Source organism: Delphinapterus leucas, chromosome 19, assembly GCF_059928025.1.
Source record: "Delphinapterus leucas isolate spDelLeu-1000000601 "Yukka" chromosome 19, BTC_Dleu_Yukka2, whole genome shotgun sequence".
Classification (NCBI taxonomy): Eukaryota; Metazoa; Chordata; class Mammalia; order Artiodactyla; family Monodontidae; genus Delphinapterus; species Delphinapterus leucas.
This window is the reverse complement of record NC_143147.1, coordinates 58,420,579-58,447,812: the sequence shown is the minus strand read 5'-3', so window position 1 is coordinate 58,447,812 and position 27,234 is coordinate 58,420,579. Positions and strand designations below refer to the sequence as shown.

General features: G+C 56.9%; 4 protein-coding genes across 9 annotated transcripts; 1 reads left to right on the top strand and 3 right to left on the bottom strand.

Moving 5' to 3' along the window:
* Positions 1–814: 814 nt before the first annotated feature.
* MAFG (MAF bZIP transcription factor G) lies at positions 815–7,271 on the bottom strand. Of its 3 annotated transcripts, none has more exons than XM_022589303.2 (3): positions 7,047–7,271; positions 2,897–2,959; positions 815–2,799 (listed from the first exon to the last, which is right to left on the bottom strand). In XM_022589303.2, exons 2-3 carry the CDS (start codon positions 2,930–2,932, stop codon positions 2,347–2,349), a joined length of 489 nt encoding a protein of 162 aa, XP_022445011.1. In that variant the 5' UTR covers positions 2,933–2,959; positions 7,047–7,271; the 3' UTR covers positions 815–2,346. The 3 variants fall into 3 exon arrangements, with proteins under 3 accessions (XP_022445011.1, XP_022445012.1, XP_022445013.1); XM_022589304.2 differs by having other exon boundaries at positions 7,043–7,150; XM_022589305.3 differs by lacking the exon at positions 7,047–7,271 and adding an exon at positions 3,109–6,703.
* LOC149746786 (uncharacterized) lies at positions 6,034–10,164 on the top strand. Of its 2 annotated transcripts, none has more exons than XM_089901543.1 (2): positions 6,034–7,864; positions 9,919–10,164. In XM_089901543.1, exon 1 carries the CDS (start codon positions 6,844–6,846, stop codon positions 7,261–7,263), a length of 420 nt encoding a protein of 139 aa, XP_089757669.1. In that variant the 5' UTR covers positions 6,034–6,843; the 3' UTR covers positions 7,264–7,864; positions 9,919–10,164. The 2 variants fall into 2 exon arrangements, 1 of the variants encoding a protein (XP_089757669.1); XR_016389036.1 differs by having other exon boundaries at positions 7,147–7,864; positions 7,957–10,164.
* Positions 10,165–10,578: 414 nt separating this feature from the next.
* PYCR1 (pyrroline-5-carboxylate reductase 1) lies at positions 10,579–15,100 on the bottom strand. Of its 3 annotated transcripts, none has more exons than XM_022589299.2 (8): positions 15,034–15,100; positions 14,518–14,642; positions 14,196–14,266; positions 13,292–13,471; positions 12,833–13,054; positions 12,561–12,653; positions 12,243–12,406; positions 10,579–11,420 (listed from the first exon to the last, which is right to left on the bottom strand). In XM_022589299.2, exons 2-8 carry the CDS (start codon positions 14,582–14,584, stop codon positions 11,255–11,257), a joined length of 963 nt encoding a protein of 320 aa, XP_022445007.1. In that variant the 5' UTR covers positions 14,585–14,642; positions 15,034–15,100; the 3' UTR covers positions 10,579–11,254. The 3 variants fall into 3 exon arrangements, with proteins under 3 accessions (XP_022445007.1, XP_089757663.1, XP_089757664.1); XM_089901537.1 differs by having other exon boundaries at positions 12,833–13,051; XM_089901538.1 differs by lacking the exons at positions 14,196–14,266; positions 15,034–15,100 and having other exon boundaries at positions 14,518–14,632.
* A 3,225-nt stretch (positions 15,101–18,325) lies between these two features.
* MYADML2 (myeloid associated differentiation marker like 2) lies at positions 18,326–19,909 on the bottom strand. The gene has a single exon (XM_022589905.3). The coding sequence runs from the start codon at positions 19,297–19,299 to the stop codon at positions 18,376–18,378; it is 924 nt and encodes a 307-aa protein (XP_022445613.1). The 5' UTR covers positions 19,300–19,909; the 3' UTR covers positions 18,326–18,375.
* Positions 19,910–27,234: the final 7,325 nt, after the last annotated feature.

Genomic DNA, 27,234 nt, shown 5'->3' with positions numbered 1-27,234 from the left:
CATCCCCCCTCCTATCCCACAGGCACACTGTAAACTCTGGGATGAAGATTCTGCTGTCCACAAGGTTAAACCCTGCCTGGCCGCATTGTTTTTCTTTTCATTAGCTCACTTGTCTGTGCCTTTTCAGGGGTTCAGGACCCCCAGAGAAGCCAACCAGCAACTCCAAGGAGTAGCCAAGCCCCACACGGCCAGAGCCAGGGCAGTAGCCTCTTGGGGAGCAGGCACCACAGGCAGCCCCATCACATGCCTACGAGCAGCTGCCTGAGCCAAGTCTGGGAGACTTGACTGCCTCACTGAGTGGCCAGGACGGGGAGGTGGGATCAGCCCCGGGGAAGCACCTCCACAAGCCAAGCAGTGGATCCCTGGAAGACACAGACCCCAAAGGGAGTTGAAAGAAGGCCCATAGCCAAGAGCTGCCAGCATGTTCAGGGGGAGAGGGGGGACAGGACCTGGCCCTGGAGACCGTAGCCCTTGTCTGGCACTGGTGGAGACCCCCAGGCCCTCAGGCAAGGAGAAGGGGCTGCCCCAGGTGGGCCCCGAAACCACCTGGTTCTGCCTGGGAAGCACCGTCCCGCAGCATGGAAACAGTTCTGGGATGAGTGGGCTGCGGGCCCCTGGGGTTCCCCTGCTGAGGCCCACACAAAACCCACCGGAACAAACCCCAGATTGGTGGCTGGAGCCCAAACACATTGACTGGAGGCCAGAAGGAAGACAGTCGGGGGCAGCTTGGCCCTGGCCTGGCGGGCACCCACAGTGACTCCTTGTGGTCCCTGCAAGCCCCCATCCAGGGCCAGAGATGGTGGGCAAGGAAGTAGTGAGGGGGCGGGAGGGGGGCCCAGGATGACCCCCAGTTTCACCTACCCTGCCACTGGATCAGCCCAAGCCTGAGACACACATGCGAAACCAAGGGTCAGCAGAGGGGTGTGGCAGAGCCCTGCATCTGACCCCCCGGGGGCTCGGGGTGGGTGCCAAAGCAGAAGAGGCTGGGCTGGAGACACAGACACCCCAAGCTCCACTGGAGCAGGCGCAGCTTGGCACTACAGCCCAGGCCTGACAAGCCAGCAGAAGCAAAACCACAACCAAATCCAAAAAACAAACACGGGAGAACAGACACAAGAAGTGACACCCACAGGTCAAAGGTCACCAGAAGCACCAGCACGTGACGCTGCACAAGACCTCACCAGGCACAGACAACACCACGGCACCGGCAAGAGACGGAAGCAGGAAGGGCAAAGGAGTAAGTCACTTTCGGTACAATTGCAAAAGAGATAGCAAAGAGGACGTCAGGACGCGCCTTCTGGTCGCTCACGGCTTGGCTTTTTTTTTTGTCTTTTTTTAACTAAGTTTTATAAATAACGTCTGATAACTCTGTGTATATAAAAACTAAACTTCAACAGCCACAAAGACTTGTCTGTAAGTTTACAAGAAAGGATTTTTTTTTCTTTTTTTAAAGTAGCAAAGTTTCTATTATACTTTCTTCCCTTTTCTGTTTATACGGTCAAATGTTCTTGCTTTTTTTTTTTTTAAAAAGACAGTTTTATAAATACTCTGCAGCTTTTTTTTCTTTAGCTTTTAAACATATAATTTAATAACTTCGTAAAAGGAACTTCTCTCTTTTAAATAAAGGGCTATGTAACCACACAAATAGGTCATGTAAACAGTGACACAGGACCCATCGCAGGACACTGGACACACCCTTCACGTACGCTCACAACCAGTGATTTGGTCTTGTTCAGTGCAACACGTCAGGTGTGAGTGCCAAGGCCCCCGGCCCACAGCCACACGACACCCCATCCCCCCCAGCGCCAGACCAGTGGCCCACCTGTCCAGGGCCCTCAGGGACAGCCTACTCTGCAGAGCAGTGCCTATCTACGCCTGCAGGCCGAGCTGAGAGTGAACTGCCCAGCCTCCCGCTAGCCTGGCGGCTGTCAGAGCCTGTGGGCCATTCTGCAAGGAGAACAGCCTCTCTCCTGCCCTGCAGCCCTCCCTGCTCAGGGACACATGTGCCCCAGAGCACCCGGTCAATCCTTCTCTCTGTCCACTCCCACAGGCCGACTCTGGACTCCAAGCCCACCTGCTCGTGGGACAAAGGGGGCAGGTGCAACCCCACGTCACCACCAAACTGACCAATCTCAACGTACAAAACACACGATGACAACGACGAGATCAAAGGGGCTCAGCCTGGTGCCCCTGGGGTGCAGGTTGTGCTTTGCAGGGAAGGGAGGAGGTAGGAGAGGAGGAAAAGAAGAGAAGAGGAGAAAGAGGAGGGAGGGAGAAGGGGACAGGGCTGCTGAATTTGCCATGCGCCTACTGGCCCCTTGCAGACCCGCCTGGGCAAGCGCATCCCTACGACCGGGCGTCCGTCTTGGACTTTACTATCGTGATGACGCTGGTGGCGGCCACCTTGCCAGGGACGAGGGGCCCCAAGCCAGCAGCAAGGGGACCCCGAGCTGGCGCCACAGGGCTTCGGGCCACGGTCCTGGCGAAGTTCTGCAGGGCCTCGTACTTGGAGCGCAGGGCATCGAGCTCCAGCTTCATGCTGGCGTTCTCCGAGGCCAGCTTCTCCACCTCCTGCTGCAGCTCTGCCTTCTGCTTCTCCAGCTCCTCCTTCTGGGTCACCCGCTTCACGCGGCAGCTGGCGGCATAGCCGCGGTTCTTGAGCGTGCGCCGGCGCTGCTTCAGCTGGATGATCTCCTCCTTGGACAGGCCCCGCAGGTGCTGGTTCAGCTCCCGCACTGACATGGTCACCAGCTCCTCATCTGTCAGGCTGGTGCCATTCTCTCCCGGCTCCCGCTTCACCTGGGGAGGGCATAGCGCACGAGGTCACAGGCCAAGTGGGGGCAGTCTGCCCCTGTGCCACCCCAGCCCTGAGACACTGCCCACCCTATCTGCTCACCTTCAAGGCCTTGTTTCCTTTATTGGGGGTCGTCATAACCCGAGGGCACAGCAAGCAGGCACTCTGTGAGACAGGGAGCGTAGGTCAGGACCCTGGAGACCCTTCCCCTACCCAGTCCACACAGAGCCCTGAGCCCCCTTACACCCTCTGCCCACTCAGGGGAAGGCACCCAGTCCCCAGCCTCACCCCTTGCCCGCCCATTCCCCTGATACCTGGCCTCAAGGACCGCCCTTCAGCCTCGCCTCTCCCAAGCTGGGCTGCTCCCTGTCCCCCTGCCCCTAGGGAACCAGGTGGGAGACCAGGAGGGTCTGATGGGGGAAGGGGAACTGAAGGGCTATTAGGGAGGCAGAGGCAAGAAAAGGGGCCGGGGGAGAGATTAGAAGGATGAGGGAGGGGCCAGCCTAGAAGGAAGCCGGGAGCTTTAAAAATAACCCCAGTGCGCCCCAGAGCACGGCTGTTCCTGGCGAGTCATGCTGACTCAGCACATCGCTCCCGCTCTCTCACCAGCCTGGCACTCCCCAAGGCCGCCAGCCAACACAGCTCCAGGGGACGGGCAGCAGCAAGCTGCTGGGGCAACGAAGGCCAGCCTGGCCAACAGCAGGTGAGGGCCACCGCCAGCGCCCCTGTGAGTGTGTACTCTAGGGCTCTACCTCCCCTAAGCTGGCCTGGGGCAAAGCCCTGCTCCCATGAAGGCTCACTGGGTGTCCCCACTGGGGACTCGGGCAGAGGAGAGGATGCAGGAGAGCGCCAATTCTCCCAGACTGCTCACTTTGAAGAACAGCAAACGGAGCTGTCCAACCAGCTCTGACTCTGTCTTTAACACTGGTGGGAGTTCCCCAAACCTACTGGTGGCAGACACTCCAGCCGGAGAAGCCGGGCCCCAGGCCCCTTGGCCCTCTCTGTCCACCTCTGCTGCTGATGGAGTAACCATCCTGTGGCTTTGGGTTGCAGCCTTTTGTACTCTGCCCCACCCTATCCAGGGTATTTCACAAGAGTGCCCACAATCGACCCCCAGCGGCCTGCTCAGCCCTCTCTGGCCACTGACTACTCTCTGGCTCCCTGCTCAGGGTCCGCACCCACAGGGCAAGGAACAAAAACCAGAGGCCACCCTCCCACCCACTTGGTCATCTTTTCCGCAGCCCTGCCAAGGACATTTTTACCCACCTAGTCCTGGGATTCCTGGCTCAGCTGGACCCCCTCTGCCCCCCCCCACTCCCTCCATGACCTTCCAGGTTAGATGCAGGGAGGTAAATGGAGGCCTAACAAGCACTGTGGTGCCCTCCTGGAGAAGCTACAAGCACTCAGGCAATTTGGGGCTGCGGGGTCTTCTCAGCCCTATCAGGTCACTAAAGTATGGCTGGCGAGGTGGAGGCAAACACTCACTCAGGGTAGAGACCCCTCCTCACCCAGCCCTGCATCAGGATGCGAGGCTGCAGGCAAGGGGGCCAGAGACGCCTCCCCACAGCCATGCCCCGAGGCTCCGGCCCCAATGTTCTTCCAGAGCAGAGGATGGGGCAGAGGAGCTGGAGGCCAGAAGGTCCTCAGGGCCCCACGCCTACCCTGGGAGTCAAGTCCTCAAGGCAGAGCTGGAGGAGCTCCCCCAACCTCAGGTCCAGGTCCAGCGTCACTGCACTGGTCCTGCCACTGTCAGTCCAAAGGAAAAGCCCTGGCACCAGCTTTTCCCACCCGCCATCCTCCCTCCACCCTACGAATGCTGAGCACACGGTGACTTCCTGAAGAGATCACACAGAAAAGTGCCGAGCGTGGCGGCTGGGAGCTAAAAAGTGCCTCCTCGGCAGATTTCACCCTCCACAGAAGCCCTGAACTCAGCACAAGTGAAGCCAATCGCCTCCTAATCAAAGGTGTGCTTGTGCTCGGGTGGGGGAGGGGTGGGTCTCAGCACAGCCCATGTTTCCAGCCTCCCGGCCTTGTCTCCACTACCTGGGGGCACACACTGATGGGACAGAGACAGCTTTTGGGCATGGGCTAGGACTGATGGCTCAGGGCACCTCTAGAAACCAGAGGGAGGGGATCCCAGAGACTAGATCAAGAACCCTCAGCCCTCCTCCCGCCTCTGCTCCCCCTGAGGCTGAGCACATTTTGTGGAGAAGGCATGGGTGGTCCCAAGAGCACTGATCCACCAAGGTACTCAGGGCCACCCACTCAAGGTGAGAGCCAGCAGGAAAGGGGAAAGAACTCCATCCCCTTCCCCTGGGCCCAAACTCCAGGGCATGGACAGTAGACAAGAGGCCAGCCCGCCCCTGTTCCTTCTCCTGTCCTGCAAACCCCAGTGGCCAAGCCTCCCAAGCCAAGGCAGGTGTGGCCTTGGTCACTCTGGAGCCCCCACCTAGCCCGCTACACTCCCACCCTGCCCTTTAGACCCACCTCCTCCAGAAGCCCTCTGAAAAAAGTCTAAAACTTAATTTCCACCAAAGCATAAGTAGCTGAGAAGATCTGAAAAAAAATCCCTCCAGGAATCTGCATTTTCCTGGGGCATAAAATTCCAGCCAAAAGATCAGCTGAAGTGTTAAGACATCTGGCATCTATAAGCTCAGGGATGGGGGAGAGGGCAGCGGCAGGGAATGCCTGAGGACAAACTACAAGGTCAGCCTTACCTAGCCACGAACGCATGGGCAAGAATGGTCAGCTCTGGTCTAGACGAAACACTCCCCCACCCCTGAAGACCAGGAACCATTCATACACCCAGGAAAAGTGGCTCAAGCCACACCACCCTGAGGCTGTCACTCCCCAGGAGTCCCTACCACCTGGCCTGACACCCATCAGGGCCACGTTCTTTGCTAACCTGCACAATACTGCGCCCCAACCTCAAGTGGAACAACTTTGGGGTGATTGGGATTCTTCAACCCATGCCATCCACACCAGTCCACCTGCTGGGCGCCCTCAAAGTTACCACCACCCACAGCCTCAACCCGGACCCCAAGGCCAGGCTGCGAAGAGAGCCACAGCCTGCTCACCAGACACCTCGCTCCCCTGATCAGAGTCTAAGTCCTGCTGCCTCCTCTCATTTACAATTTCCTGATAGAGCTGCGCCTACTCGCCCTCTGCCCTGTCCACTGTCACCCAGGACTCTAGTACAGGCATCCCTCCTTCACCCACTGCCTCGGTCTCTTCCCACCGGGAGACTTTCCAGCCTGGCCAAACAGACCAGTCATAGGGAAAGCCTACTTCCCAGCCCGCAAGCACGGCCCCCCTAAGCTCCTCCCCTCTTCTCACTCACAACTATTTCCCAGTTTGGGGAGCTGTCCCAGAGGCGGGTCAGGGACCAGCAGCCTGAGAAGAGCCTGCCTGGGAGGGGATGAACAGGCCAGGGGCTTCACCCTCTACCCCGGGATAACTTGCACCGCGACCTCTCCATTTACTCCTCACCCACCCTACCCTAAACTCCCACATCAGCCCAAACTTAAGCAGGCGCCCCAGCCCAGGGCCTGGCCCCTTCTCACTCCCCACGGTTTCCCTCTTACCCCTGTTTCCCGGCCTCTCAGGCCCCTAGCTCTAATCCCCCCAGGCATCAGGACGAGCATCGAGTGACCTCATGCTGATGACTCAGCAAGTCTCCTTCTGGGCTCTGGCAAGCGTGTGACGGAGCGAAGCCGGAGCGGGCAGGGTCTTCCCAGCCACCCCCCCCCACGTGCCGCTTCCTCCCCCTAGCCAGCCGAGGACCCCGCGCCTGGGAGGCGTTGACACAGACACCTGATGAATCAGCAGCTCAGGCTGGGGCCGCCGCGCTCTTCCACGGAGCCCTAGGCGCCCCGCTCGACCCCACCCTTTCCTCCCGCCACCCCGGCCGTCCCTCCCTCCAGGACTCCCCGGCTTCACCGAGCAAGACCAGCGCACGCCCCACCCCGCCCCTGCGGGCCCGCGCGCCCACCCCAGCACCCCCGGCGGAGGGACCAGGAGCCGCTCCGGACCGGTGGGGAAATCGAGGCATGGGCCGCCAGCAGGGCACAGGGCAGACCCAAAGCCCGGAGCACCCGGACCACGCCGCCACAGGCCGCCGGAAGGAGCAGCGGCCCCGCGAGCACCCGCCCCCGGATCGGAGCACCCGCCCGCCCCCCGCTCGGCCCTGGCCCCCGGCCCCGGCCCCGGCCCCGGCCCCGGCCCCGGCCCGGCCGCCGCCGCACTCACCCACCACACTGCGGGCCCGGCGGGCCGAGGCCGGGGCGGGGCGGGGCGGGCGCTCCGAGGCCGCGCGGGGCTGGCCGCGCGGGGGCTCCGGGCCCAGAGTGGGGGCTCGCCGCCTGCGCGGGCCGGGCCGAGCGCGCTGGGAAGGCCGGGCCGGACCAGGCTTGGGGCTCCGGATCCTCCTCCGCTGCCGCCGCCGCCGCCGCTCCACAGACGTCACATGATGTTTGGTCACGTGGGCTCCATTCATGAAGCGGCGACGCGACCGGCTGGGGCTTAAAGGGGAAGGCGCGGCGGCGGCGGCGGCGGGGGGCGGGCACGCCCGCACTGCGCCTGCGCGCCCGGGCGCTGTCGCCCGGGCAACGCAAGCCGCGCCTGGTGGGTGAGGTCTCGCGGGACTGGCCCGGGAGTGCGCTCCCGACTGGCCACGCCCCCTTCGAGGCGGGGCCTGGTGATCCTGCCCAAATGCTCTCCTGAGCCTTCTGTGTAGACGTTTCAAAGGCCACGTGTCCAGGGTGCAGGTTCGGACCCGAGGTCCCCACGCATTATGGAGAAGATTCTCATGGTGTTTCTGATGCCGCCTGTGAGACTGCATGCACTGCCTCCGTAACTGGAGCGGGTCTCATCCCTGCCAGGAACAGTGGCCTGGCACACAGGAGACCCATACGCTCCTGTAGGTGAAGGGCTTGTCCAGGATTCAAAACTTAGGTCTTCTCAAGGCCGCCTCCAAGATCCTCTGTGTAATGGTCTGTCTTCACGCAACATCCCGAGAGCTCACATGAGTGACAAGGACTCAGGCGGTTCCTGGAACGAGTCCGGCTCAGGGTGAGTGTGGGGTAAACATCTGTTGAATTAATAGTTGATGTAGGAATTGCACCTTTCCTTTCCTGTTTCATCAACATCTGCCTGGAACTCAGGTCACTGGTCCATGTCTGCTCCTGCACTTTCTGTAAGGAGTTCTCACTGCTGTTCAAAATTCCCAGAGAAAGAGGTGACGAAAGGAAGAAGCGAAATTGAAGGGATCCAATTTCTACGTTGATTTACCTTCTCAAGTGTAAAGCCAGGAAGGGTGACCTACCCTTCTGTCAGGCAGGTCAGTAGAAATCAGGTGAGCTGAAAGAGGGATGAGTGAGGGCTGCTGGGTCCTCAAGGGGATTCAGTGCCACTGAATGAATGATGGAGGCCAACCCAGGAGGCCCCCAGAGCCAGGGGACATCAAGGTGTCAGCAGCTCTCTCTGCCAGACTCCAGTAGCTTCCCTCTGAACCTACAGGGCCTTAATATGCCCAGGGCAAGACTTCTAAAGCCCTCAACTTTTTGTTGTTGTTGCGGTACACGGGCCTCTCACTGTTGTGGCCTCTCCCGTTTCGGAGCACACGCTCCGGATGCGCAGGCTCAGCGGCCATGGCTCACGGGCCTAGCTGCTCCACGGCATCTGGGATTTTCCCAGACAGGGGCACGAACCCGTGTTCCCTGCATCGGCAGGCGGACTCTCAACCACTGCGCCACCAGAGAAGCCCAAGCCCTCAACTTTTATTGTACTAAATCACAAAGACTTGCCTCTGAGGCCAAGAAAGAGGTCCTTTTGGACCTCTAGCATCCTCACCACCAGCTGCCGGCTCCTTCTGGCCTGCTCTGCTCAGGTCTGTGCTCACACTTGCAGGGGGTTCCCCAGGTGTCAGTCCCTGCAGAACACCAGAGACCTCATAGCTTTCTTCCCGCATCACACCCCTTCTCAGGCCCATGTGGCTCTGCCCCACTTCCCCACATCTGGCTTTTGGTGGTTGGGACCAAGGCTCACGTTCCTGCCTGCTGAAACCCAGTGTGTTTTTCACGGGGTGGCGCAAAGCCCACCGCAAAGCTCGTCTGGACTCCTGTGCCTCCTCCCAGGCTGTGACGTGTGATTCTTCACTTTAGAGCCACCTGCTGGCTTCCTCCAGACCCCAGACCCAGGGCACATGTGGCAGCAGCATGCCCCCCTTGTCTTATTGGTCAGCACCTGACACACACAGCAGGCACTCAAACAGTGAGACTGGCCTTGACTTAAGGGAACAGCCAGGGGGAAGCTTTGGTCCTGGGCAGATGTGTGGCCTTTGGGACAATCTCTTCTGGGACATCTTTTCCCCAGAGGGAGGGTGCCAGGGTCTCCCTGCACTGCCAAGTACTTTGCCAGGGGAGGCCCACAGCCCACCTCATGCCAGCTTCTATCCACCAGCATGGTGGCCTGTGCCAGGGGCTTATGCCTTAGGAGGGCCCTGTAGGGACTCTAGGCCCCGTGAGAGCCTTGGGCAGTCAGTACGTGGGGTGTGACCTAGACTCTGGAGGCCACCCTGGCAGGGTCAAGGGTATGTGGTCTTGCCCCTCACTTGCTCTGTTTTTCCTGTCTCCTGTAGATTTCCCTCTCCTACCCCACTTGCATCAGGCCTTGGTTCTAAGTAGGCCCAGGGGAAGGAAACGAACTGGAGTTGAGACCTTGCAATGTAGTTCCTGGAAAACCTCTGCCCAGGGGCTCTCCTGGTCCCCTCCCCTGCCCCTCCTGGGACCCATTGCTTCACCTGGGTGCCCCCTGCCAACACCCTACAGACACCCAGCCCCGCTCCTCTGATATACTCACCCGGGTGTGTGTGTGTCTTACTGTTTCTGTGCTCAGTAACTGTTGATCAAACAAATGTGAGCCCTCCTGGCCCCATAAAGGGTTCTGACCTCAGCAGCTCCTTTGATCTCGTGGGCCTCCTGTGATGGTTAATTTTACATCAACCTTTGGGCCATGGGGTGACCAGATATTATTCTGTTTCTGTGAGGGTGTTTTTGCATGAAATTAACATGTGAATCAGTAGACTTCAACATTAGACCAAATTAACATTTTCACCAATAAAGCAGATTGCTCTCCATATGTGGGTGGGCATCACTCAAGCAGTTGAAGGCCTGAATAGAGGACCAACCCTCTGCAGAGTAAGACAGAACTCTCCATCAGCCTCTGCCTTCAGACGTCACCTGCAACATCAGCCCTCCCTGCCTGACGGCCTTTGAATCGAAATATTGGCTCTCTCCAGGTCTCCAGCCTGCCTGCTAGCCTCCATAATTGTGTGAGCCAACTCCTTATAATAAATCTCTTTTGTTTCTATATTCCCTCTTATATATATATAAGCCATCTCCTACTGGTTGTTTCTCTGGAGAACCCTAATACACTTTCCTAGGAAGCTTCTTCCTCACCCACCCTTGGCCTCACCTGGGTGAGTCGGGGAGACATCTGCCCCCACCAAACCAGGAGGCATAGAGGGTGCTGAGGCTGATGCCCCTCCCACAGCAGGGCCTCCCAAGCCCAGCCTACAGTGCCAGCTTCCAGTCATGCCTCTAGTGACTGAGGCCCCAGAAGCCCCCTCCCCCTCTGCTCACTGGAGACTCAGCCCCACCAGCCAGACTGGCTGCGTTGGAATGCAGGGCTCTGGGCCTGTGGGCTGCTGGCTCAGCCTTCAGTGTTACATCGGACAGCAATGACCCTCTGGCACAGGTCTGGGCCTCCCTCCACAGGTGGTGACAAAGTTAGAAGTCAGGACACTGGGGCTGGAAACCAATTTATTTAACCTGAAAAGTCAGAGACAGAAATGACAGCATCTGTTGGTTGGACCAGGAATGGGAGATGATGGCCTGAGTGTATTGGGGCCTCGGATGTTCAACCATCTGAGGAGCCCTTTTCTCAAATGTCACGCTGGCCAAGAACTATGGGCCCTTTTGCTGGATTCCAGGGACCCTCTGGCCCTTCCCACACTGAGGAAGGAGTGGAGAGTGGAGAAAGGGCAGGAGTGGGATCAAGCTCTCTCCTTGGCTGGGCCTTCATGGTTGGGGTGGGGTGGGTCGGGGGGGACCTTGACCTTTGTACTCAAGCCCAAGCCAGCTGACACTGGGTGCTGAAGCCCCCCAAGCCTCCTGAGCTCTGGAGGAAGGTGGTCCTGACCTCGTTTGGGGGCAGAGGAAGGGGGAGGCTTAGGTCAGAGAATCCTTCCTTGTTCTGGACCAGGATACACTTGGGGACCATGGAGGTTCCCACTGGGAAGTGATGTGCCCCCTCCCTGGCTACAGCTCCACTGACCCAAGTGGACCAGAGCCACGGGGGATGTGAGGACATCCTGTGAGGCCTGGGGCTAGACACTCCCAGCACAGAGCTCTGAGCCCAGGAGGAAAAGGCAGAGAGTGGCCTGCGGGCAGGTTGGACACCTCAGTCCTTCTTGCCTGCCGGGGCCATGCTGCGGGGCAGCAGCTTGGAGTGGCCAGAAGGGGCCAGTGAGGTGCCGGGAGGGGAGTCCAGCTTCACCTTGTCCAGGATGGTCTTCTTGATGGCAGCTGGTGAGACCTTCTCCCGGTCGGCCATGGACTGCAGCTCTCTGGGGAGACAGCGAGGAGGGCTGTGTCCAGGGCTCCGCCTCCTTCCGAGCCCAGGGGTCCAAGTGGAAGTGGCAAGAAGCGCACAGCTCCCAGCACCTGCCAGCCTAGGGTGCTGCTGTGTCGTCACTCCCACCTCAGGGCCTTTGCCCCTGCGCTTCCCGCCGCCAGCTACCTCTCCCCTAGATTGCCGTTCAGCAGCCTCTCACCTCATTCAAGCCAGCTCAGGGTGACCGAATCTACCAGCAGCCCCCCAGACACTGAGCCCTCATGGCCCTGAGCACGGGACACATGCCTCATCTGTCTCCCCTGCAGGTTGGTGCCAGGAGAGCAGCATTACGTTCTAGCCTCACTGTCAGGCAGTGGCAGAGAAGCCTGTGGGCTTGGACTGGAGGGCAGGTAGGGCGGTGAGAAAGAGCCCTGTCCATCCTGGAGGCCTGTCCATCCCCTGCTCTTTGGATTTCTTTCAGCTCTCATGTGCTGTCGTTGTGCCAGCGCATCCTGTGCTTCTAACTCTCTCAGTCTCCCCGGCAAGGCCAAGAGGAATGTGTTATCATCAGCCCCACAGAGGTTCCCCGTGGTCTGCCTCCCTGGCTTGGAGGACCACCCCAGTCTGAAGGCCACAAGTGATGAAATCACGTGCGGAGCCCAGCGTGGGCCCAGAGGGCCCCTCTTCACAGGATGATGGGGCGTGGTGAGGGATGCTGCACACCGCCACCCCAGGGAACCTCAGGGCTCCCCGCACCCTACCCGCTGGTAGGCCAGAGCTTGATAAACATCTGGTGAGTGAATGACTGAGTGGGCAGGCAGCAGCGGGGGCCCACCGTGTGCGGATGCAAGAGGCCTCCACGGCATTGATGAGCAGGGAGCGAAAGCCCCCGCTCTCCAGCACGTGCAAGGCGTGGATGGTGGCCCCACCGGGAGAGCAGACGTTGTCCTTGAGCTGGCCTGGGTGCTGTTCGGAGTCCAGTAGCATCTTGGCGGCGCCCTGAAGCCAGAGGGGGGGGCTGAAGGTTGTGAGGGTACTGCTTCCAGCCCCAGCCAATGCAGCACCCACTGACTCTCCACCCATCCACCCCAGAGCACCAGTCTTGGTCCTGGTAAGGAGTGGCCCCCACCAGAGGGTCAGGAAGAACACTAACCAGCAAAGCCTGGGCCCCGAGGCGGACTGCCAGGCGCCTTGGAAGCCCCATCTTCACGCCCCCATCAGCCAGTGCATCCAGGGCTGTGAATGCCTGCAGAGAGAAAGCACCTAAGCTGCTGTCCCAGGCCTTTTCTCCATGTCCTCTAGGCAGTGGTTAGTCCGGCAGCTCTGCCCGCAGGGGCCCAGAGCAAGGAGGAGGGTGGAAGATGGGCAGACATGCCCTGAGATCCTGGGGACTGCCTACTGCCCCCGCTCCTCCCCAGTCCTCACATAAGCTGGGCCGCTGCCGCTGAGTCCCGTGACAGCATCAATCAGGTCCTCCTCCACCTCCGTGCAGAAGCCCACACTGCCCATGAGCTGCTCCAGGAGCCTGCCATCCTCCACCTGGGCGTGGGTGCCCGTGGCATACACAGTGGCTCCTTCCCGCACTACGACCGGCGTGTTGGTCATGCAGCGGATGACTTTGGGGGCCGGCTGGAACGCTGTCAGCTTCTGGGGGAGAAACTGGCTGTGTGTCCATCCCAGCCCCTTGCCCAGCATGCTGTGCTGGGTGCGGGTGTGAACATGCTCACCCAACTGAACGCTTCCTGAGTTCTGTGAGCTATACAAACACACCCATTCCAAAGATGGAGAACCAGGTGTGGAGCACGCCAGGGCTCCTGAGCCCTCTGCAGTGCACGCTTCCTCCCCATCTCCAGACCCCGCCGGACCCTGGCCCGCAGTGCCCACCTTCTCGATGGAGCTGATGGTAACGCCAGCTGCACAGGACACCACGATGTGCCGATCCTCAATGTCGGCCGCAATCTCATCCAGGATGAAAGGGATAATGTGTGGTTTCACCGCCAGGAAGAGCACGTCACTGTGCTGCACGGTCTCCTTGTTGTGGGGCGTCAGGCTCACCCCCATCTTCTGCAGGGAGCGCCAAGGCGAGCTCAGCCTGCTGTATGTGGCTGGCTGGCCCCCTTAGTATCCCCGCAGGCCGAGAGCCCCTTGTGTAGAACAGCACAGAGGATGATGGGAACGTGGGCATGGCAGGGCTGGGGGCTCAAGGCACGGGGCTCTGACACCGTCTAACTGCCCTTCCCACCCAAAAGTGGAGGAAGCATCCTGATCTGGAAGGTATTTTTTTTGTGGGCGGACAAGCGAAACTGCATCCAAACCACAGTCCCAGCCCACCCCACCTAGGGCTGCAGCCCCCAAACCCCTGACCACCTCGTCAAGTGCGGGTGGTGGTGTGGATAGTGGTCTCAAGCTGGTAGCCTGCCCCCACCCTTGGACATGGAACCCTCACTCAGCTATGGCAAACTGAAACTGTATTCAGCCCCCAGGTGGTCTCTCCTGGCCCCCATACTGTGATCCCCTGTGGTGGCTCCACTTGGGGAACCCCATTCCTGACCACCAGCGGCACATGTGCCAGTCACCAAGTTCCCAAAAGCATAGGGAGGGGACCCATCTGCAGGCCAGGAGGCAGGGCCTTTTAGATACTCCAGCCCAGGGACCCTCTTCTCATTGGCGTGGGGGACTGTGGCATGGTGCCTCCCTCTGGGGCTGCTACTCCTGGCCTTCCAGGGTCAGGGCTATCACACACTGGCCTCTAGAAATACTGACTGGTCATCCTCCACCCTGCACCTACCCTGAGGGCAGAAACAGTGGCCAGGTCCATGTCTGGGGAGCTGGCCATTATCTTGTGGGCAGCCAGGACACCTGTGAGAGACAGAGTTCCTCCCTCAAGGCCAGTCTTGGCGTCCCTCCACCACATCCTCAGGAAGAACAGAAATCGCACCACCCAGGGTAAGACAGCAACCCCTGCCTTACCCCAAACCTTCCAAGGCTACCGTTTCCCACAGTGCTCAAATGAGGCACGTTAATGCAGACTCCACCCTCACCTCGCAGCCTGGGGAAGAGTAACTGGCCCACCCTCTCACGCTTGGCCCCTTCCTGGCCGCAGCGCCTACCGGCTGCTGTGAAGCCCTTGGCCAGGGCAAAGGCCAGCTGGCCAGCCCCGATGAAGCCCACGCTCATGGTGTCTGGAGGCCTGCGCCCACTGCCCTCACAGCTGGCACCGCCTCCGCAGGAGCAGCTGCGGGAAGATGGACAGAATCCAGAACAAGAAGTTAGGCGGACAGTGCCAGGCTTGGCCACTCCACCGCCGACCGGTGACCCCCATCCCAGCGGGTCTAACTCTCCCCCGCTCCGGTGCCCCCGCCCACCGCAGCGTCCCGACCTGCTCCTGCGGTTCCCGGACAGGAGGCAGAGAGGGGTGAGCCAGCCTCCGGAAAGGGTCGGGAAGACATGGGGTAGGGGGACGCCCCCACGCCCGAATCCCCTCCCCACGCCCACGCTCCCCCAGGTCCGAGCCCCCCCGACGCCGGAGGCGAGTGCGCGGACTTGCATTTCCCTCTGCCCGGCGGCACCACCTCCCGCCCGAGCCGAACCCCGACCCACAGCTTGGCTCCCAATTACCCACTTACTCGGTGCGAGTCTCCCCCTGTCCGCAGCTGCGCGCCCGCCACGCGGCACCCAGCGCCGGGGGGCCCCCCGCCCCAGCCAATCCGCGGCGCGGCCGCCCTGGAACTGGCCAATCTGGGGGCGCGGGAGGCGCCGAGGGGCAGTTGCATCATCCGCTCACCCCCGCCCCCTCCCGCTGGGTCCAGTCGCCCCCGCACTCCCGAACCTGCGCCTTCAGTCCCGGCCCCAGCGCACCGAAACCCTCGCCGCCCCCACCCCTATCCCCCGGGACCGCGCCTGAGGACTGAGGGCACCGGGGGAGGGGCGGCAGGAGCTGGGCCCTCAAAGAGTGGCCCTGGGCTAGGGCTCTTCTCTCTGGGCCCTGTCGTTGGACATGGACACGGACACGTCAGGCTGGCGTCCGTGACGGCGTGGCCCTCACTCGGGTTTGGAAACTGGCGACATAGCCCGGACCTTCTCAGAATCTCAAAGCGGGGAGGCATCTGGGAGGTCTAGGTCGGTCCCCCTGAGATCTGGACCCCCTCCTTCCCACCTGGGGTTTCTGCTCTCCAAGTCTCTTCTAAGGCTCAGGCGCCCTTTGAAAACTGCATGACACTGGGGGCCACTGGCCTGTTACCGCGTGAACCTCCTCAAACAGGCTCTCAGGGTGGGTGGTGATCAACCAGTAGATAGAGGAAGATGACCCCCTAGTGCCCCCAGTTTCCACAGAGCACCCATGTCTCCTGACATCTCATCTGAAGGGTCTGGAATTTTTTGACCCTAGGTTTTCCGAAGAAAAAAGCTCTAGTCATCTCCCCCTGAGGACGTGCTCAGGGCTCGTCTGAGCTGAGTCTGCATTTGGGTTTCAGGATAGTCTGGGGTCCCAGTCAGCAGCAGGGTTAAGGGCAAAGTAAGAAGCATCATCATTGACATCCCATCCCCCCACCAGGGGAGGGGGTGAGCTGCTTTATTTTTTCGGTTCTGTATCTTAAATGACGACAAACTGTTCTGAAATGTAATTTCAGTGTTACTTGGATGATTGTGCCGCAGAAGCAGGGCTGTGAGTTCTCCTTGACATAATGACCAACATCAACACCACCAGACCACTGTGTAGTGAGCGTGTGTACGCGGCAGATGTCCAGGCCTCCTCGTATGTTTATTCTGGTGTTCAGTCCTCACCCTCTGAGGGAGGAGCTATAGTAAGATCCGGTCCAAAGTGGACTGTTCAGGGAGTGGCCCAGACTCAAACCCATAGACGCAAACTTGGGGGTCCCACTCCATTTTAACTGACTGTATATAATCAGAGAACAGAGTCCATCCTTTAAAAAGTATTGTTTCTCAAGTGACAACGACAAATAACTCCTTCCTCCAAAGAGCAAGAGTCCTCTGATCCAGGGAGAGAATAGCATGAAGACAATCCCCAGGGTAGCCTCCCGGAGGCCAGACAACATCTGCCATGCTTATCTTGAGCCCTGGAACCCCTTGCCTCCTCTCTCTCCCCCTCAGGATCTTTGAAACTTAGGGTGGGTGGAGCTCTGGGGGCAGAAGTCCATAGGACAGTGAGGAAATTGGGAGTTGGTGACGGTTAACTCATTTCAGAAATTTGATTAGAAAAGGAAGACTGTCTAGGCCTCCCTGTGAGCTGGGAAGGGTGTGGCCCATATGCTCCTTTGTCACCTGGTAACACACTCCCAACCCCCGCCCTCCCTCAGCCAGCAGGGCCCTCACGATGCCTCAGGACACAGGGGCCCCTGCCCCCTCAGGGATCTGCTGCTGAAGACGGGCCTCTCCAGGTAAAGGACCCCTGTGCGTGTGCCCTCCCCAGCGGGCAGGCAGGCCACTTCTCTCACACTGTGCATGGTGCCAGCACAGGGAGCCCTTGGACCCCGTGCCTAACAGCTGCTTGGGCTCTGCTGCCACGAGTGTAGCAGCCCCTCTGCCCACTGCTATGCCCAGGGCCCTTGGAAACCCCAGCGGTGGTGGTGAGTGCCGAGAGCTCCCCACCCCCATCCTCCCCTTACTGTCACCCACCTGGGGAGAGGACACTACTTCCTCAGGAGACCACTCTTACCCCCAGAGTGCCCCAGCCCTCCCGCAGCTGCCTCCTTCCTCAGCCAAGCCCAGTCTAGTCTCTTCTCTGGGAACATGCTGGTGGATGACCCAGGAGGTACAGCTGGCCACCACCCCCTCTGGCTACCACGTCCTAAGCAGAAACTTCTCGCAAATCAGCGTTGGTGTTTAGTTCCTGCTCAAGGCCAGGGGCCAGTCGATGGGCTGAGTGGCTGCTGTGCTTCGGCAGCTAGTGCGCTACTCTGGGCTGGCCCAGTCTGGGCTCTTGAGTGGGAGAAGCTCCCTGGAGTGTGGAGGGCAATGGCCCCAGGAGGCCCTCGTGGTTGGCAGCCAGGCAAATGAACACTTGAACAGAGGTGGTGGGCCTGTGAGCACGAGGGTGATGCCTGGTGCCCAGGCTCCATGCCCCAGTGGCTGCCCCAGGCTGGTCCTCCCTTGGGTCAGGGCTGCCCTAGGCCAGCCCCCCGGGGCCCATGGCAGGCACTGCAGAAGCTGCCGCATCGGGGCAGACAGCGGGGGCCCAGTGGCGGCTCCCTGCCTGGGTGGGAACCCAGCTTCTCCTTAGCATGCTGTGCTCTTGTCAGTGTTGCCGCCCCATGGGTCCCTCCAAGCCTGCACTGTCTCCAGCATGATGAGGCTGCCCTGTGTGACCACACCAGAGTCCTTGCTCAGCTTCCAAAGCTGTGGCCGCTGAGAGGCGGCAAGGCGGGGTCCTGATTCCCAGCTCCTCCTCGAGTTGGCACAGATGCCCCGGCAGGGCCGTGCTTGGATAGCTGTCCTTCCAGTTTTCCAGGAACTGCCCCTTCAAGGCTAGAGGAAGCGCAGGCTCACCACGCTCCTTTTTCACACCACTTAGTTTACTCAGCCCAAATGTGGTCTCCAGACGTTTATGGACGCTTGGGGCCAACTTCTTAATCCTAGCCTCAGGGTCCCCATCTGCAAAGTGGGTCACAACAGCACCTGCTTCAAAGTCTTCTCATGTGTTACAGTGGCCAGCACGGAGGCAGGGTGTGCCAGCAAATGAAGAGAGATGGAGAGAGACAGAGAGAGACAAAGAGAGATAGACAGGGAGAGAGAGGGGCTGGGAGCTGCCTGGCAGAGACTCCTTCCCCGTGACCTGTTCTGTCCCCCCTCTGCCCCTCCCTGAGATGAGCTGCTGAGCACTGCCAGAAGCCCAGTCATGGCTCTACTGGCTGCCTCCCTCTGGCTTGTCTCTGGAGGTCTGGGCTCACCTGGGTCCCCCATGGTGCCTGAGCCCCTGGAGAGCAGAGGTGGGCGGGCTGCTGCCTGTCGGGCTACAAGGTAGGCACGAAGCGGATCCTCTGGGAGTAAGCCAGGTCAGCGATGTAGAGGAGCAGGTTGACATAGGTGAAGGTGGCCACCACCAGCTGGCTGTCCCAGGTGCAGCTGCCCCTCAGGCAGTCGGGGGGGCGCCCAGGCTCACCGTACTTGGGGTCGAAGCAGAAGACAGGCCAGATCACTGCGGCACTGAGGTAGAGGAGCACAGCCAGGAAGGTATACACCACCACTACACGGTCGAAGGGGCAGCCCAGGCCGCCCGTGTGGCCCATCACGCTCAGGGCCACCACGGCCACTGTGGCCAGGAAGCACAGGCTGTAGACGGCCACACACCACTGGGTGGCCACGTAGCGCCCGTAGCGGCTGTCGTGGACCAGCGCCCCAAATATGATGCAGGCCACAAAGGCCTGGACGATCTTGAGGAGTCCCGACACCGTGGCCATGTAGCTGGCCACCTGGCCTGGCCGGGCCCGGGTCAGGGCCACCTCCGTGGCATAGGCCAGGAAGAGGAGCCCGGCGAAGATGCTGGCTGCTAGGCGGAAGTCCCTGGCTGTGCAGCCCGCGGGCTCGGGTAGGCACTCCAGCTGGGTGAAGTACAGTGGGTAGATGACCGCAGCTGTGGCGGATAGCAGCGTGGCCAGCATGGCGAAGGCTGCTGTGAAGTTTCCCCAGGACAGGCGCAGGCAGCTGTGCAGCCGGGTGAACTCACAAGCCACCACCAGGACCGAGAGCGCGAAGCAGAAGCCCCAGGCGGCCATGCAGAAGGTGCCCTGGACGCCATCGAAGCCGCCCCGGTGGGCCACCAGGCTGAAAGTGGTGCAGCCAAAGGCCAGCTGCAGCACGCGGGCCGTGCCCACAGGCGATGTCACAGCGCCCAGGTGCAGGTACCCACCCCCGGGGGGCTCCATGGTGCTGCCCATGTGGCCGGCCGAGTCTCTGCTTCACACGGTGCCTGGTGGCCCCGGAGCCTGCGGCAGCGGCAGATGCCAGCAGCCTGCAGTGGCAGTGACGCTGGTGACATTGCAGCAGAGCAGCCTCTCCACCGCCTGTGTGGGGAGGGCCGAGGCCCCCCCCAGCTCTATAAATAGGTGACCGTGATCAGAGCCCGGGAATAGCAGCTTGCGTGCCTGTGCCTGTCCCTATCCGGGAGGGACATCTGACCCTTGTGATCCATCGAGCCCCTGCCAGGACCATTAACCCCTTGGCTGCTGGCACCATCCCCCCCTCCAAAGCACCTGCTTCTGTCGGTCAGTCGGTGCCACTGCCCGTGGGGGAGGAGGAGGGAGAAGAGCAGAGAGGACCAGGCAACCCAGCTCCAGCAGCTTCAAGGGGGAGGGGCACAGGGAGGAGAGGGAGGCAGTGGGGGATCTGGGAGCCCTGCAGGGCTCGGTTCAGAGCTGGGATGGTTTCAGGACCCCATTGTCATTGTCCCTTGGCCCACACTCAGCCTGGATTCCTGGGAGGTGGTGGGAAAGGGGAGTGGAGATCCTGTGCCCCCTCCCAAAGGTGCCCACCCTCATTCTTCTCACAGCCCCCAGCCTGACCTAGGGGAGTTAAGTTTTAGTTATTATTTGGGGGGATCATAATGGAGCACTTTACTTGTCCCTCCTAGACATGTAAACACCTAGGGAAAACTCAACTCTCCCAGTTTTAGTCTAAAATATTAAAAATATATGAAATGTTTTTGAAAAGGAAAAGAAATTTTTCTGACTGTCAAAGTAGTACATGCTCAGGCCCAATCAGCACAGAAAAAGAGAAGGAAAGATTGCCAGTAATTAATCTGCCTGTAATTAATTTGCCTGTAATTCTATCTCCTAGATTCAACCCCTATGAACATCCCGTGTATACAGTTGGCCCTCTGTATCCACAGGTTCCCTATCCACGGATTCAACCAACAGCAGATTGAAAATATTGGGGGAAAAAATTCCAGAATGTTCCAAAAACCAAAGCTTGAATTTGGCATGAGCCAGGAACTATTTACATAGCATTGACTTTCTATTAGGTATTATAAGTCATCTAGAGATAAGTTAAAGTATATGGGAGGGGAATTCCCTGGCGGTCCAGTGCTTAGGACTTGAGACTTTCACTGCCGTGTCCCTAGGTTCAATCCCTGGTCGGGTGACTAAGATGCCACAAGCCAAGCAATTTGACCAATAAATAAATAAATAAATAAATAAATAAAAATAAAGTGTACGGGAGGATGTGCGTAAGTTATACACAAATACTATGCCATTTTATACAAGGGACTTGGGCATCAGTGGATTTTGGTATCCTAGGGGGTCCTGGAACCAATCCCCTCTGACACTATATATACAGCCTTATGTGTATTTCCCCCAACTTTTCATTTAGGAAAATTTCAAATTTACAGAAGAGTTGCAAAATAGCACAATGAACACTCATATATCTTTCACCCAGATTTAAGAATTATTAATATTTTGGGACTTGCCTGGTGGTCCAGTGGTTAAGACTCCGTGCTTCCACTGCAGGGGGCGCAGGGTTCAATCCCTGGTCAGGGGAGTTCCGCATGCCGCGGGCTGCAGCCAAAAAAAAAAAGAATAATTAATACTTTGCCCTGTTTGTGCTCTCTCTCCCCCCCATTAATAATTAATAATAACATTAATTAATTCTGGAGATATGACAATTCTCCCCTAGATACTTCCACGGACACCTCCTAAAAGCAAGGCCGTTTTCCTACAGAACCTGAACACAGCTACCACACTTGGGAAATTGACGAATGATCACCTAATATACAGTCCTGCAGTTTTCCCCCACCTGCCCCCAAACTACACTTTATAGCATTTTTAATTTTTGCTCCAGGATCTGATTGGAATTATACATTGCATTTGGCTGTCATGTCTCTCATTTTCCTTTATTCTGGAATAGTCTCTGCTTTTTTAATATTTCATAACACTGAATTTTTTGAAGTGTCCCAGCCAGCGGCCTCTAGAGCCCGCGAGCCACAACTACTGAGCCCGTGTGCCTCAGCTACTGAAGCCCGCGCACCTAGAGCCTGTGCTATGCAACAAGAGAAGCCACTGCAATGAGAGGCACACGCACTGCAATGAAGAGGAGCCCCCGCTCTCCACAGCTAGAGAAAGCCCACATGCAGCAATAAAGACCCAACGCAACCAAAAATAAAAATGATTCTTTAAAAAATAATAATAATAAATAATTTAAAAATTATCAGCTCCTTCTCTGAAAGAGGCCGTGAGAATCTGAGAACAAATCACAACAAAATCATCTTTCCTTGCTTTGCCATTCTAGCTCTGCCCGCCCACAGGGCCCAGGGTAGCTTGGGGTCCCCACCACGGTCTGGGCGGCTGCTTCATGGCTGGACCATGGTGAGGCTTCCTGGACCCTGCCATAGGCCATGCTCCCAATTCTAGACACCAACTCCCAGCTGCTTGGCCACTGGGCTACTTGGTGACAATGTTTTCTGCTCGTGAGCTTTGCTAACGTGTTACAATTTCAGAAACAGAGCGATTCTAAATTGACAGCTTCCCACAGCGTGGAAATATCAACGAAGTAAATGTGGCTGGAAATCACTTAAAGTTCATCAGTAGGGATTGGGGAGTAAACTTGAGCACATCCACATGTGGGACACTTAGGATGCCCTGAAGTCGCCTCATAGAAGATCAGGTAACGTGGTGGGAGATCACAAGGACAGCGATCTGCGTGAAGACAAAAGGACCTGTGGGCACATGTGCCTCTGAAGAGAGAGAAAGGCTGAGTAAAAGCCTGAGATGCCCCACTGTCACGTCCGAGGTGCTTTGGCTCTTCTTTGGGTTTTCAGTGTTTTCCAGTTTTAAAATAAATAGGCACTACTTCCTAAACCAGAAAAAAAGAATAATTAAAAAAAAAAATGAAGTAGGGCTTCCCTGGTGGCTCAGTGGTTAAGAATCCGCCTGCCAATGCAGGAGACACGGGTTCGAGCTCTGGTCCGGGAAGATCCCGCATGCCGTGGAGCAACTAAGCCCGTGTGCCACAACTACTGAGCCTGCGCTCTAGAGCTGGAGAGCCACAACTACTGAAGCCCACGCGCCTAGAGCCCTTATTCCTCAACAAGAGAAGCCACCGCAGTGAGAAGCCCACACACCACAACAAAGAGTAGCCCTGGCTTGCAGCAACTAGAGAAAACCCCCACGCAGCAACAAAGACCCAACCCAGTCAAAAATAAATAAATAAATAATTTTAAAATAAATAAATGAAAAATTAAAAAATAATAAATGAAGTATAAATAGGTTTATATTCTTGTATGAATACAAAACTTGCTTTAAAAAATAAAATAAAAAATAAAAATAAAAATTGAAAACAGGACTTCCCTGGCGGTCCAGTGGTTAAGACTCTGAGTTTCCACTGCAGGGGGCATGGGTTCAGTCCCTGGTCGGGGAACTAAAATCCCGCGTGCTGCACAGTGTGGCCAAAAAAGTAAAAAAGATTAAAAAAAAAAAAACCTTCCTTTTACAAAATTTTTAAATAGACTTTATTTTCTTAGAACAGCTGTAGATGCAAAAAGAAACTGCACTGATAGAGCTCCCATATACCTCATATCCAGTGTGCTCTATTGGGAACACCTTTTTTTTTTTAATTCTCTTTATTATTTTATTTGGCTGCGCCACGCAGACTGCAGGATCTTAGTTCCCCAGCCAGGGATTGAACCTAGGCCCCCTGCAGTGGAAGCGTGGAGTCTTAACCGCTGGACCACCAGGGAATTCCCCTATTGGGAACATCTTATGGGACATTTGTTACAATTAATGAGCCAATATTGATAAATCATTATTAATACACTATTATTAAGGAAAGTGAATACTTTATTCAGGTTTCCCCAGTTTTAACCTCATGTCCTCCTGCTGCTCCAGGACTTGTCTCGGACCCCACGTGGGACATTTAGTCACCACATCTCCTCCGGCTGCTCTTGGCTGGGACGGTCTCTCAGACTTTCCTGGTTTGAACGACCCCGACGGTTTGAAGGAGGGCTGGGCAAGGAGGTGCAGACTGTCCCTCTGCTGGTTTGTCTGATGTCTTTCTCATTATTAGTCTGGGCTTATGGGTTTGGGGGAGGGAGACCACAGAGGGAAAGTGCCCTCTTCTCATTACATCCCTTCAGGGCCTGTGCTCTCCACATGACTCCTCACCGTGGCTGTGCCCTTGGTCACTTGGCTGAGGTGTGTCTGTCAGGTGTCTCCACTGGGGAGTTCCTCTTTCTCCCCCTTTCCATCCTGTTCTCTCTGGGGGCGGGATGTCACCATGCGTGGCCCACGCTTAAGGGGGGTGTATGCTTAAATTATTTGGAACTCTGCAAAGAGATTTTTTTTTCTCCCCCACTTAATTTATTTTATTTTATTTAATTTATAAATTTAATTTAATTTATTTATAAATAAATTATTTATAATTTATTTATAAATTTATTTTATTTTATTTTATTTTATACTTTACACATTTATTTTATACTTTGAGTTATAGTCCAAAACTATATTTTTTTATTCTGTTGCTCAAAGCCTTCCATGTGTCCCCTTACGTACCCCCATCAATGGGGGTGGGGTTTTCGGCACCTCCTCACTGCAGGCACTGCAAGATGCCCGGGGCTCATCCTGCACGTTTCCCGCTAGGTGTTTTCCAAGGAGCCCTGGTTCCTCTTATTGGAGATGGTGTAAGAGACTAAGGTCTGGGTGCCAGGTGTGCTCATTGCTGCTGGAGTGAACTTTCACACATTGTAACAAGTATTTGCATGTACAAATAAAGCAATGTTATTCAAAATATATTTAAAGAATTTTCCTAAAAGGGCCTGCAAAGGTCATTAAAACTAGGTAGTACACATATATCAGGTTTTACCAAAACCTCTGGGTTTCTTCTCTTCGCGTCTCCCTGTGGCTTTAAAGTTTCCCGGAGTGTCTTCTCTTCACATCTCCCTGTGGCTTTAACATTTCCCGGAGTGTGTTATTACTTTTTTTTCTATTGCTTCTGATTAATGTTTTCATTCACTAAACAAGTTCTTCTGCAGTAGCTGCTGAGTGCCAGGCCTCGTTCTAGGCGCTGAGAAACAGCAACGAACAAGGGAGACCAGAGTCTTTGTCCTCTTGGAGCTGCTGTTTTCACCACGTCACGTCAAGGGTCCGTGCTCTCAACACGGCTCATATCAAAACTGAGCAGAAAGCACCGAGAGTCCCGTATACTCCCTGCCCTTAACCAGGCACAGCCTCCCCATTATCTACATCCCCACCAGAGTGATGTACCATTGATTTTTTACCATCGATGAACCTACACTGATCTGTCATCATCACCCAGAGTCTACAGTTTACATCAGCATTCACTCTTGGTTTTGTACCTTCTATGAATTTGGACAAATGTGTGATGACATGTACCCACCATATTGTGGGACCATACAGAGTTGTTTCTTTGCCCTAAGAATCCTCTGTGCTCCACCTAGTCAGCCCCATCCTCACCCCCGGCAACTAGCGATCTTTTTACTGTCCCCATAGTTTTGCCTTTTCTAGAATGTCATAGAGTTGGAATCACACCATATGTAGCCTTTTCTGATTGGCTTCCTTCACTTAATAATATGCATTTAAGGTTCCTCCAGTCTTTTCATGGCTTGATAGCTCATTTCTTCTTAGTGCTGAGTAACGGTCCATTGTCTGGATGGACTGCAGTTTATTTACCCGTTCATCTACGGAAAAGAAATCTTGGTTGCTTCTGTCCTGAGCATTTTTGCTGCTACGGGAAGCCTGTGATGTGGAAAATGTAAAGCAGCAACATTTCTAGAAAAGTTGGGGACTTCCTGGTGGTCCAGTGGTTAAGAATTCGAGCTTCCACTGCAGGCGGCACAAGTTCGATCCCTGGTCAGGGAATTTAGATCCCGCATGCCGCGTGGCACGGACAAAAAATAGAAAAAGAGAAGTCGGGAAGTCAGTGTGTCACATCGATGGCTCACTGAGCACTGCAGGTTTGGCGTCACCCACTGTCCTTACAGGTCCTGGGCTCATTTTGCCACTAGTCCCCATGGTAAAGCACAGAGGCCGGAGGTAGGCCTTTCTCCTATGTTCCTTCTTTGTCAGGAACATGGGGAGAAGGGATTTATTCATTTGGTGAAATCCCACTGGGCCTAACCCACAAGTATAACATTCAGTGAGCCTGGCATGCCTGAGACACACAAAGCTACCCTCTGACTCTTTTCAGCCCACCTCAAACAGAGCAAGACATCTCTGTCTGTGCTGATGTCACTGCCTGCCGCCCTTCTCCACACAAGGAACTGGTCTTGCGCCAGCACCTCCGGGGTCCCCCCCACCCAGCTCTGACCGAAGCATGGGCCCCTCCCTCCGAACAAGTCTCCCCAGGTAGGTGAAGGCCAGGCCCCTTCCAGGTCCTCCCAGCCCCCTCTCCCGCTGGGAGCCCACTGTCACATGGGGAGACCTGTCCATGGCCCTCCAGGGAGGCCAAGGATGGGGCTGCTCCCCCAAACCAGCAGCTGCCCCTGGGTACCCCTTCTTTCATCTCTAGCCTTTTGCCACCCCGCTCCCTGACCTCACTGTTTCCCTTGGCCACTGGGACTCTGTGGCTTCCCACAAGAGTGGTCCACAGAGGAAACCATGATCGGGCCACTTAGCTCCCCCTGGGGAAGCTGACATTGGTGATGAGTGGGCCGCAGGTGGGCCCAGAGCTGATAAGACCTCAGGGGACACCCCCAGTCTTGGCGCGGGTGAGACGATGGGGTCTCTGTGATTCTCCCTACTCTGGGACTGGGGCTGCAGACTCCCTGAGAGAGGCTGGGTGGTCGGAGGCTGGGAGCAGAGCCCAGGCATGAATCCTCCCTCTGTCCCTTCAACCCTTCACATAGCCTCTTTGGGCCTCAGTTTCTTTATCTGTAAATTGGGGTTTTATAATAAGACCTACTTGCCCGGCGCCTGGAGGAATCAGGGTGCCACGTGCGTGGGACACTTAATGCAGGGAGTGCTGAGGAAGCCACGTCTGTTGGAGGGTCATGACCTGGCCACCTGGGGGGGCGCTTATCAGTGTGTCACTGAAACCACAGGTGCTTGCTTACTGTCTGTGACCCACATGCCACTTCTGGGTGCGTCCCACAGAGACGACGGCCGCGTGCAGTGATGCTGACACAGGCTAGCCACGCTGCACCCTTCGTACCTGAAAAGGGTATGAAGCACAGAGCTCATTGCTCACTGGTCATGTCCCGCCAGCATGGAGCTCTCCGCGGCCCCAAGATGCAACGGGAAGTAGAAACCAGGCGGCAAGTGTATGGCATGCAGTCACATGTGGAAGGAAAAGTAGTGTGTGTGTGTGTGTGTGTGTGTGTGTGTGTGTGTGTACGTGTTTATGGGAGGCCAGGTCCTCTGGGACTAGCCACAGATACAGAGCCAGGGGCTGGCCAGAGGGAGAATTTTCACCCTCCAAAGCTTTGCTTCTTTCAAATTCTGGACCATGTGCATGTGTGACGTAGTGAAAATAAACACAATACGAACTTCTAAGAAAGTGTTAGCTGGGTAGGGAGTGTTTTGTGATAAAGTTTTGAAAGTGGAGGTTGCTGGTAGAGACAAACCTTGTGGATGTACAAATGCTGAGTCATGCACTTAGAAATGGTGGGGTTGCGGCGTGAAGGTCACCCCAAGAACAAAATAAAGAGGAAAGGGAGCATAAAACCTTGCTGGGGGCTCGCCCGAAACAAGCCCATCACTGCTGTTTGCTGAAACGATGAACAGAAGGAGCAGGGATTGAAGGGCAAGAGGCCCCGTGGTCGCCCCCAGTCTCTCTGCCGCCCTGGACGGGGGTGGGGGGTGGGGGTGGGTGGGGGGTGGAGTCGGGGTTGGGGGAGGGGTGTGAAGTGGGCAAAGTGCCCCCTCAAA

Coding starts and splice junctions, on each gene's coding strand:
- PYCR1 (XM_022589299.2), bottom strand. CDS start 14,584: ATGAGCGTGGGCTTCATCGGGGCTGGCCAGCTGGCCTTTGCCCTGGCC. Junction 12,407..12,560: donor TCGGGGCCCAGGCTTTGCTG/GTTAGTGTTCTT, acceptor CTCTGGCTTCAG/GGCGCCGCCAAGATGCTACT. Junction 11,421..12,242: donor GCCTCTTGCATCCGCACACG/GTGGGCCCCCGC, acceptor CTGTCTCCCCAG/AGAGCTGCAGTCCATGGCCG.
- MYADML2 (XM_022589905.3), bottom strand. CDS start 19,299: ATGGGCAGCACCATGGAGCCCCCCGGGGGTGGGTACCTGCACCTGGGC.
- MAFG (XM_022589303.2), bottom strand. CDS start 2,932: ATGACGACCCCCAATAAAGGAAACAAGGCCTTGAAG. Junction 2,800..2,896: donor AAGGAAACAAGGCCTTGAAG/GTGAGCAGATAG, acceptor TGCCCTCCCCAG/GTGAAGCGGGAGCCGGGAGA.
- LOC149746786 (XM_089901543.1), top strand. CDS start 6,844: ATGGGCCGCCAGCAGGGCACAGGGCAGACCCAAAGCCCGGAGCACCCG.